General features: G+C 34.3%; 1 protein-coding gene across 1 annotated transcript in view; it reads right to left on the bottom strand.

Annotated features, from left to right (window-relative positions):
• Window positions 1-146: 146 nt before the first annotated feature.
• Window positions 147-11,380, bottom strand: part of LRRC39 (leucine rich repeat containing 39) — a 33,869-nt gene continuing 22,635 nt past the window's right edge. The window contains exons 4-9 of the mRNA XM_023547414.2: window positions 10,246-10,402; window positions 9,549-9,685; window positions 6,053-6,198; window positions 5,083-5,235; window positions 4,043-4,179; window positions 147-256 (exon numbers count right to left, since the gene is read on the bottom strand). Of these exons, the coding sequence (XP_023403182.2) occupies window positions 237-256; window positions 4,043-4,179; window positions 5,083-5,235; window positions 6,053-6,198; window positions 9,549-9,685; window positions 10,246-10,402 (750 nt within the window). The 3' untranslated portion in view covers window positions 147-236. The remainder of the gene's footprint in view (window positions 257-4,042; window positions 4,180-5,082; window positions 5,236-6,052; window positions 6,199-9,548; window positions 9,686-10,245; window positions 10,403-11,380) is intronic.

Raw genomic sequence — 11,380 nt, 5'->3', positions numbered from 1 at the left:
CTGCCAAGAAAATAACATTTTAAATTGTATTTTTTTATATTCATGAAAATAATTTAAATAGCAGATAATATTAACTTTGAAAAATGCTGTGGCCTCATGAAACTTTGGTAATAGCTTTGTTTTTGATTTCAGAAGTCCAAACATTAGAGAATTCACCAATTTCCCAAAGTAGTCCTCTTCAGCAGGGCGTCTTGCATTGTACTGTCCGTCAGTATTTTTAGAGACCAGCAAAGTTGTCAACGGTTGACTTGGTTATCTGAAACACACATAACATATCAACATGTAGCTATCATATTAACTTTCTATTTGCACTAATTTTGGAAATTTATTTTCCTTTAGTTTTATTTAATATTTTGGTTTCTCAAATTTAGATAATGATCAAGTATCAGTTCGTTAACAAGGGCCAATCTGAGAATTTGGCATATGTATGGATTTTTTTCCTTCCAATGCAGATGGAAAGAATGAATTGTGATTTTTTTTTAAATGGCAACAAATTCAAAGATATTCACAGTCAGTGAAGTCACCTTCAGGTTTCCAGAGCCATACCCGTACTTACGTATTGTCAGAATTTGTCCATGGCAAATAACAACTGAAGGGGTATTTTTAAGGGGGGAAAAAGCTATTTCACTGCATTTTTAGTTGGGTAATTGTCTGGTTAGAACATCCAAAAAACCAAATTACTTATGAGCATAATTCACAAATTTTAAATTTGCAAATAACTTCTGAATATAATTAGATATCTCAAATCTCTTAACAGGCCGTGTTTTTCGTATTTTTACACAAATAACTCACACCTTCTGTGTTTGTTTGCCAACTTCTTCCTCCCCTGGTGAGGTATTTTCATAAGCGCACTATGCTAATTTTTTTTTACATGTAAAATTAGTATAGCAGCACTCATGCAGGGGGAGGGAGCAGTTGACAAACAGATGTAGAAGACATGCATTATTTGCCTAAAAATACAGTACACATACAAGTACAAATATAAGTATGTTCTCTATTTGGCAAAATAATTGGGAATAAAATAGATAATGAAACCAAAAATTTTCTCACATTTAAGCTTTATTTAATTTCATGGGTGGTGGTTATACAGAAGCAAATATTAAACCCAAACATCTTGTTCAGCTGTTATTCTTTTCCACATCTTATCTTTGATTTGTTTCTGTTTATTTGTAAAATTTATCTTTACTTAATTGTTGCTGTACTTGCCAAGGCAAGGACCCAGAATTACTAATTTTAGGGATTATAATATTCTTGGATAACTGTATCCTATAGATCTATGATTCCATGAATTATAAATTAAAAGCCTAGCCCATTTTAAATTCCTGACCTTTCTTATTTAGTTTAATCTCATATGTCTTGTCAGACTGCCAAGGTTCAAATCCCAACCCTACCATCTCCCAGCTGTGTAACCTTGGGCAAGCTACTTAATCTCTGTGCCTCAATTTTCTCCTCATAAAATGGAGATGATAAACCTACCTCACAAGGTTTTTGCCAGCACCAAATGAGATACCAAAAACCAAACCTGTTGCTGTTGAGTCAGTTCCAACTCACAGCGACTCTATAGGACAGAGAACTGCCCCATACGGTTTCCAAGGCTGTAATCTTTACGGAGCAGACTGCCACATCTCTCTCCCATGGAGCAGCTGGTGGGTTCCAACCGCCAACTTTTGGTTAGCACATGTTAAATGCTTAGAACAATTCCAAGCACAGACTAATAACTCAGTAAATGTTAACTGTTACTAGGAGTAGTAATTCATGTATTATTTTAATAGCAATACGTAGGCTTTAATTTTATTATCTCTTGGTTTAAGTTGTTTTTTCTATTAGTTTTATGTCAAGTATTATTAAAGTAGGTTAGTTTGATTATTTTTAAGTTAGTTACTCAAGGCCCCCAGACAAAAGAATGTAAATGGAAATACATTATTCAGTCATTAACCTGACTATATTGTATCGGGCAATATTGATTTGTATCATACAATTTGTTTTGCATCACTTAACAGTTTGTACCCAAAAATAAAAGATATTCTACAAAAGATACAATCTCAATTATGTTTCATAAAACATATCCACACACAAGAGTTATATCGATAGGATCCTGTAGCCCATTTACCCTAATGTTAAATCTCTGACAAGGATACCAAATACTTAGGAAGATAAGTTTGTCTTCAACATGCCAGCATTAGGTCAAGATTATTGTTTTGGCATAATAATTGGGAATAAAATAGAATTAGATAGATTGTTTATTTCCTTGTATATATCATGAGAAGGTGACTATATGGGTATACATTTCTGAGCCTGCTAAATTTGTAGGCTCAGCAAACCCCATCTTGATCTTTAGATTCACTTCATCTCTACATGTCCCAGAGGAGCACCATATTTACCAGGAACTGGAGCTAATCTTCCTCTTCTACCACCTGATGCTGCCCACAGAACCATTTCCCCATCTTGGCACTACCATCCAGGTTAATCCTGGACTCCTCCCTTGTCTTCAGTCATCAGTTCCACCTCCTCGTATATTTATCCTCTGCTTTCCAATACTAGGCCCCAAGCTACTATAACTCGTCTTCCTCCAACCTGTCCTCCATTCTATTGCTTCTATGACCTTGCTACAGTAAATCTAAACATTTCTTAAACATCATGAATTTGCTAAAAAAAGTTTTTTCCTTTAGCTGAAAAACTGTTGTGTGCTCAGATTATACCCATTCTGCAAAGAAAATGGTAACTTTGTTACATAGAATTAAACTAAAGTATACCTTTTAAGTTAAAAATTCAATTTTTGTGAATTATAAAACCGTGATTTTTATTACAATTGTTTCACTGGACCAATAAGCAAGATCATGATAAGCAAAGATTGAAGTTATGAAGGATTTCATTTTACTTGGATCCACAATCAACACCCATAGAAGCAGCAGTCGAGAAATCAAAAGATGCATTGCACTGGGCAAATCAGCTGCAAAAATCCTCTTTAAAATGTTAAAAAGCAAAGATGTCACTAAGGATTAAGATGTGCCTGACCCAACCCGTGATATTTTCAGTCGCCTCATGTGCATGCAAAGCTGTACAATGAATAAAGAAGACCTTAGGGGAATGAATGCCTTTGAATTACGGTGTTAGTGAAGAATATTGAATATTCCATGAACTGCCAGAAGAACGAACAAACCTGTCTTGGAAGAAGTAACAGCCAGAATGCTTTTTAGAAGCAAAGATAGACTGCTTTTTACATACTTTGGACATGTTATCAGGAGGAACCAGTCCCTGGAGAAGGATATCATGCTGGGTAAAGTAGGGGGTCAGTGAAAAAGAGGAAGACCTCAATGAGATGGAGTGACACAGTGGCTGCAACAATGGGCTGAAACATACCAAAGATTGTGAGGACAGCGCAGGACCAAGCAATATTTCGTTCTGTTGTACATAGGGTCCCTGTGAGTCAAAACTGACTCGATGGCACCTAACAACAATATTGTTTCATTGTTTTATTAACAGAAAATTGTGCTCTATGTCTTTATCTCCTAATCTTTGTTTCATTTAAAGCCTTTCCTTATTTTTTAAAAAAGTTAATTCTAAATTATCAGAGGTTATATGGTTGAAATCTACATATCAAAATCTCACATTTTAGCTGCTGATAGACTTTTTTTTTTTTTTTTGCTGTTTGTGGATTGTAGAAAAAGAGGAAATGGCTGGAAAGTTAGTGTTCATTAGAGTAAACTGACATGTGACAGACTGTTAGAATGAGGTAGTGAAGCTTGAAGAATCACACCTTTATTCATTTCTTGGTTGTTCCTCAAGGAGCTGGCCGAGGAATTTGTTTCCTGACTCCACTTGAAAGACTAAATTTTACCACATCTCTCTCCAACCTCTTATCAGAACTGTGAACTGATTTGAATTTTACTTTTTCCGTCCTATGGCATTGATCACAAGACCAGAATTTGGCAAGATGGAAAGAAATCCATGAAGGAATTAATAGGAAGATGTTAATTATACACACTTTCCTCACCAAAAAGAATATTTAATCTATGTCATGTGTTATATACAAATCTCATACCTGCTCTTCTCCGTGACTCCTGTATGTATGCGTGCATAAACTGAAGGCCAAATAGTTCTCGTTCTTCTTCATCTATGCCTTCACTGGGAGGAAGTGTTACTGCCAGTTTCAGTGGGTTGTCTCTGAAGTTGACAAACCTAGCAGTTCACCAAAAAACAGTATTTTTTTAGGAGCCATAGAAGTGCACATTTATTTCCCTGGAGAAAGATCAAATAATAATATACTAAATTACTCTCTTTCCTTTTAACTGATTTCAATAACTGAACATCTTTCATGATTATTTCCTAGAAGAAACATATAGCTTTAGACAATTTTCAAAGCTTGTGAAAGCAACTGTTAGCCTATACCATATATTTAATGTGGTAGAGTTTAATTTATAATTAAAGAGCAATTTTAATGCATCTTAAATATATACTTAATGTTATGGAAAAGCTTCTGTGTATTTTATAGATTTATTTGTGTCTCATTTATCATTGTATCTTTACCACCTTGTACAGTGCACAGTAGTTGCTGAATAAGTAAATGAATGGATGAGTTTGTTAATGGAAGTTGTGGTTTTTGGTGTGAATTCTGATGTCTTATGCTCACTGTCAGGAAATTAAACTTTGGGAACACTTGAGGGAGTTCAGTAGCAATTAACTTAGTAAAATGTTATATATGCTTTTTGTCTGTAGCATAATTGCCTATGTCCATTTATAGTTATTTAGAAAGAAAATAATTACTATTTTTATTCCAATTTTTATATTGCTAATGAGATTCATTAGCAGTTATAAAGACAGTTTTCGTGAAAATATCAATGTAGAACATTTCCTACGCCTAATAAATCCCAGTAATAACTTTAATTTGAAAGATTCTTTCTTGAATAATTTAGATTAGCATTATATGAATTCCAGTCATCAATTACAGAACTTCAAATTTAGAAAAAAATTTTAATATATCCATTTATATGAATGAGAACCCAAGTTTATTAATGAAAATTTTTCTATATTGGTTCTACAGCCGGAAAGGAACATATCAGTTTTGTGTCTAAAACTTTTTACCTCAGATTTGTCATTTCCTCCATGCATTCTGGAATATCCTGCAGTTTATTGTTGCTGAGAACAAGCGTAGCCAGATTTTTCATAGTGCCGATTGTTTCTGGCAAGCATGTTATTTCGTTCCGTTGTAGCCATAGAGTATGTAGACTCTGCATTCTGAAGGATTAAGAAAAAAAAGTTTCTACAATTAATACCACATAATATGAAACCCTGGTTTTTATTAACTTAAAAATAACAGAGGTGTCACCTTTTATAACATCTTCTATAGCCAATGTAGCTATTAAGTTAACTGACTTCATATTAGCCGGATTCTAGAGAAACCACCTGGGAGAGTTCTTCCCTACACTACAGCTCTCCTCATGTGGTAGAAATGAAATCATTGTATTCTAGAACTATGGCAGATTCTTTGTTGTTATCATTTGATTTCTTAAAGAACTGAGGCAAATGTTACTTAACCTGATCCTCAGAGTCTTTAGAGAAAAATATCACAAAGTATTAATATGCCCATTTAATAAAACAGTATCATAATCCTTACCAAGAATGTTAAAGTCCGTGAAACATTTTTACATATTTTATAACCAAGGCAGTATAGCGTAATAAATAGTTCATTAACAGCATGAACTTGGGCCAGGCTGCCTAGGTTGAAACCCAGGCTTGCCTGTGATCTTGGATGTATTAGCTAATCTCTGTGTCTTAGTTACCACATCTACTTCTAAAGTGCTTAGTGCTGGCACACGCTAATTAATGTTACTATTGTGGCATTTGCTTGTTAAATTTGTTTAAATCAGAAAGCCAGTTTTCTCTCCCAAAACCTTTTCACTCGGAGTAAATGAAAATATTCTATTATTAAAAAGCAGCATATTTAGAACTAAATGAGTTTTTATGCTTGGGATCCTTTTTATTTTTTGTTTGTTTTTCCTGTAACTGGTTTCAAGATGTTTGTTGGTAGCATAGAAAGTTATTTATATTTTACCTTTCTATAGTATCAGGAAGTTGTCCTAGTCTGTTGCTTCCCATGTCAAGCCATTCAAGGGCAGGCATATCCAATACAGCAGGAGGGATGGTAGAAAAATGGTTCATACTCAAATCAAGGTGAGTAAGATTTAACAACTTGCTGAGCTGAAGAAGAAAGCAAGATTCTCAGAATAAATGTCTACAGTATAAACTAGTGAAAGAGTCACTTTGGTACAATAGATACTTCATATTAAAGAATATTCACATTATACTTGGGCTTTATTTAGTCATAGTAGACCAGAACAAATTTGAAATAAAGCTAATTAACTTCCAGAAAAATGAAAAACTGTTATAGAAAGTTCAGCTATTCAATGGAAATGTATCTTACAAATAGCCAAGTGCCAGGGTTTACAGAACCTGCCTGGCAGAAGCTCATCAGTCCTTCAGCGCTTTACCTACTAAAGTAACTGTGTATTTGTTTTCATCCAGTAGATGAGATTTATATGGGAAAAACCAAACTCGAAAATAATAGTTACCTTTAGTGAACTCCCTTCTTTGTGCCTGGTGCTTTACACATGTTATCACAATCATAGAGTTTACTCTTCAATCTTTTTTCATGAAATAAAAATTGTTGAGAATAAAATAACTATTGTGCTTAGCTTAAGAAAGAAACATGCTGATACGACTGCAGCCCTCTAGTTTCTTCTCCCTTCTTCCTCTAGAGGTAACTACTATCCTGAATTTGGTATCATTCCCATGTGTTTATATTTTTACATATATGTATAAGTATGTATTATATATTTATTATTATAAAAATACTATATATAAACAAATACATATTTCATAAACTTTAGTGTTTTGTGTATTTTAACATTTTTGGCAAGGATTATGATACTATACTTTCTTTGACTTACATGTTTTTCTATCAGTTTTTAAATGTATTCATGTTGATACATGTAGCTCTAACTTACTCATTTTAAAATATACTTTTATTTATCTGTGTAAGTTGTTCACCATCATCCATTAAATTAACAAAATATCCTGACAGGAACCTTACCAGGTAAGTGTCATTATTTCCATTTTATAGATAAAATGGCTCATCATTAGGAAATGATGGCGCTGTGTTGTAAACTCAAGTTTTTATGGACCTGAAACTGCAAAATCTTTTCCCTCTTTCCACATAACGTCCTAGTAGAAGTTTCAAAGTTTCAAGACATGATAATTTAGGTAACTTTTACAGAAAACTCTCCATTCAGCCTGGAAAGTTCCGTGCTCTATTTCTGTCTAAGGAGATGTTCAAATTCATTCCACAGCTTTCACACCATAAAAAAGTTCAGAAATGCAAGGGTTAGTGGATGCATAAAAGCAGGAAGTTTCTGTCTCATAGGTGACGCTGTTTCTCAGCTTTAGAATCCAAGCAACGAATAAAACACTCTTCCAAAAATTGGTATTAGACTTTTTAAATTTTCACAAACTTTGACATAGAGTATAAAAAGATTACTTTTAATATAAATATTTTTGTGTCTGTAAAGCCTGTGGAATGTAATACCTGAGAGATGGGTCTCCAATTGCTAGTTTCTCGATAGTACTAACCCACCAAAAACCAAACCCACTGCCATCGAGTCGATTCCGACTCATAGCGACCCTATAGGACAGAATAGAACTGCCCCATAGAGTTTCCAAGGAGCGCCTGGTGGATTCAAACTGCCAACCTCTTGGTTAGCAGCTGTAGCACTTAACCACTTCGCCACCAGGGTTTCCTCAGTAGTACCAGAACCCTTTAATTTTAGAAGATTGAGAAGATATTAAAATTTTTCTTATCAGTCTTAATTTTGTGTACGTAAAAATTGAGACTTACTAATATAAAGGGATATGTCCAAGACCTCACATCTACTAAGGGGCCATACTTCTGAAATTAACCCTAGGCTTAAGATCTCATTTCAGTATTTGTACTACTATAATCTCTTTCCATAAATGAAAAAACTACGGTAAAATACCGGTTAATAGACATGCCCAAATTCACTCAGCTTTTTAATCACAGAACCAATCCTAGAAATAAAAATTGCAAGAGTTAGAAATTGGAAATATTTATTTACCCTCTTGGACTATAAAGAAATTGTCTCTGTGATCATCATTTTCAACATAAGCAAGGGCATACATTTTGTTAAGTGGAACTATTATAAAATGAAATATATTTTTGAAGCTGTTTTACTTGTTAGAGCAACAAGTATCGGTGACATGTTTACTGGCTTCAAAAAAATAAAAAAAGCTAATCTACTCACCAAGATAAAGTGGGAGAAGGGAATAGTCTTATATTTTATATTGAGGTTTGTTTTTTTCTAGCAGCTCTTCTCTCTCAAAGTCCTTGTTATGTAGGCAAAGCACCACGGAAATTTCCTTTGTTAATTTTAAGAGCATTAAGTATTTGAAAAATAATACAAATGTCTCTATCTATATGATCAGTCTGGCCAATAGGAAGACATTATACCAAATCAAAGTTTGAGGGTTTTCTAAGCCCATTGTCTTGGTTTTACTTGGTACAGCCTAGGAATCCAGCAAAAAAACATATTTCCTAAACTCAATAATTAATGTCTCATCACTTCACCTCTAGCTCAAAACTGATCACTCTAGTAAACAAGTTTTTCTGTAACAACATTGTGATTTATGATAATTCTTAATTTGTTTATTTAAAAAGCATTTATTGAAGAGTCCCTGATGGAGCAGGAGAAAAGTGGGATACAGACCTCAAATTCTAGTAAAAAGACCAGACTTCATAGTCTGACTGAGACTAGAGGGACCCCAGAAGACATGGCCCCTGGACTCTGTGTTAGCCCAACACTAAGACCATTCCCAAAGCCAACTCTTCAGACAAAGATTAGACTGGACTATAGGACATAAAATAATACTTGTGAAGAGTGTGCTTCTTAGTTCAAGTAGATACATAAGACTATACACGGGCAGCTCCTTTCCAGAGGTGAGATGAAAAGGCAGAAAGGGACAGGAGCGGGTTGAACGGACATGGGAAATACAGAGTAAAAAAGAGGAGTGTGCTGTCGCATTATAGGGAAAGCAACTAGGATCACATAACAATATATAAATTTTTGTATGAGAAAGTAACGTGAACTGTAAACTTTGACTTAAAGTACAATTTAAAAAAAAAAGTATACCAACTTGACGGGGGGGAAGCATTTATTAAATAACCAGAACAACCTAGGTTCTTCCCTCAATTCCAGGGATATAAAAATAAATAAAACAGTCTAGCTTTCAAGATGATCACAACCTAGTCAACAAATGATGCCAGTACTGTGTTAATAATAGAAGTATCTTTTGGATTAAGCAAATCCTTCTGTAATTAAAAGCGTGCATTATTCTTATAAGAATAGGAAATGGTTTTCACTATTTTTCTGAACTAGAACAGCATTCCTTCATTAGTTATATTTTCAATGATGGTACGGTTGAGAAATAAAGTATTAGTAGATGGAAAATAAAATTGTAGGCATTTATATCTTTCCGACCTCTTGTGGAAGGTCACAGATCTCTCTGTTAACAGCAAGTTCTAGTTTCTCCAAGCTGGCACAGTTACTTAGTTCCTTGGGGACAGTCTTGATCCTGTTGTAGCTAAGAATCAATTCCTGAAGTCTAATGAGCAGTCCTACAAAAAATAATACACAAGAGATAACAGATGGATATAAAGTAGTGTTTCCAGCTATTAAGTATTATAACTTACTTGCCAGTTTCATATTGGCAAATTTATAGTCCTTACGTTCTTCCCTTTTCCCAGTGTCTGTCCTGCCCCGTCTTCAAACAAGGAACAGGTCTACCAGTGCTACTGGCAAAAAAAAAAAAATCATTCTGCCTTATTTGCACTATACCCTATATTTTGAGAAATTTTCCATTTAGGGATTTCTATTTTTCTTTTTTCCCCACAACTAGTTCTTTTCCAGGAGTTATAGCTGAACCAGCAGTATTATTTCCAGGATCTATACAATATCTCCAAAGAAACTTTCCTTACGTTGAAATCTTGTCTTGAATCATCTCAGTAACTCTAGAAGCTTGAATCTCCTGAAAGCTTTGATTTAAATTAGATGTTTACATTTTTCTCAAGACTGTATAAAGATGAGGTCTTTATTCCATGTATTAAAGATTTTTCCTCAATAAAAATCACATCTGCAGTGGATAAAATAGCACAAGAATAACAGCAATGTTCCTTACCAATTCCTCGAGGTATCTCTGAAATTGTATTTCGCGATAAATCTAACACGATCAGGTTCTGGAATCTTCCAATGAATTCCGGAATTTTCAACAAACCGGTTCTATGAAGTTGCCATTCCTGTAGCTGATTCAGTTTCAGCAGCGAAGAAGGGAGGGTCTAAACTCAAATTTAAAAAAATGACAAAGTCACTGTATTAAATTATTTAAGTGCCATGTCACACTCATGGTCAGTATGATTGTATCAATAGTTTTTTGGTTTTTTTTAATATTGTGTTTCTGGTGAAAGTTTACACAAAAATTAGGTTCACATTTAACAATTTCTGTACATATTGTTCAGTGACATTTGTTACATTTTTCACAACATGTCAACATTCTCTTTATTTCCATCCTGGACGTTCCATTTCCATTACTCTAGCTTCCCTGCCCCCACTTACCCTCTCATCTTTGCTTTAGGGTAAATGTTGACTGTTTAGCCTCATGTAGACTTTTTTTTTTTTTAAAGAGCTCAGTACTAGTGATATTGTTTATTTTATGATCCAATTTGTTACTTAGCTGAAAGGTAGCTTCTGGAAGTAGTTTCAGTTCCAAGTCTAAAAAGTATCTCAGAGTGACAGTTTCAAGGATTCCTCTAGTCTGTACCAGTCCAGTAATTCTAGCCTTTTATTTAAGAATTTGAGTTTTGTTCTTCATACCAGCTACTATCTATTGTGTCCTTGGTCAGAATGGTAAGTAGTGGTAGCCAGGCAACATCTAGTTTTCTTCTGGTCTCAGGATAGATTAGACCATGGTTCATGTGGGCTACTAGTCCTGTAGTTTCTTCTTTGAGTCTTTGGTTTCCTTCTTTCTCTTTTGTTCCAGATGAGTAAAAAAAAAAAAAATTTTTTTTTTTTTAGAGACCAATAATTGTATCTTTGATGGCTGCTTGGAAGCTTTTAAGACCCCAGACACTGCTTACCAAACCAGGATGTAGAACATAAACTTTATAAACTATGTTGTGCCAATTAACTGAGTTGTCCCATGAGACTATGGTCGTAAGCCTTCAAACTCAGTAAACCAATCCTGCAAGGTGTTTGGTTGTATCTAGGAAGTCTCCATAACTGTGCCTCCCACGTTTTATTATATATGTGAATGTATA

This window comes from Loxodonta africana, chromosome 3 (assembly GCF_030014295.1).
Source record: "Loxodonta africana isolate mLoxAfr1 chromosome 3, mLoxAfr1.hap2, whole genome shotgun sequence".
Taxonomy (NCBI): domain Eukaryota; kingdom Metazoa; phylum Chordata; class Mammalia; order Proboscidea; family Elephantidae; genus Loxodonta; species Loxodonta africana.
The sequence above is the reverse complement of the archived record's forward strand: the minus strand, read 5'-3'. Positions and strand labels throughout refer to the sequence as shown.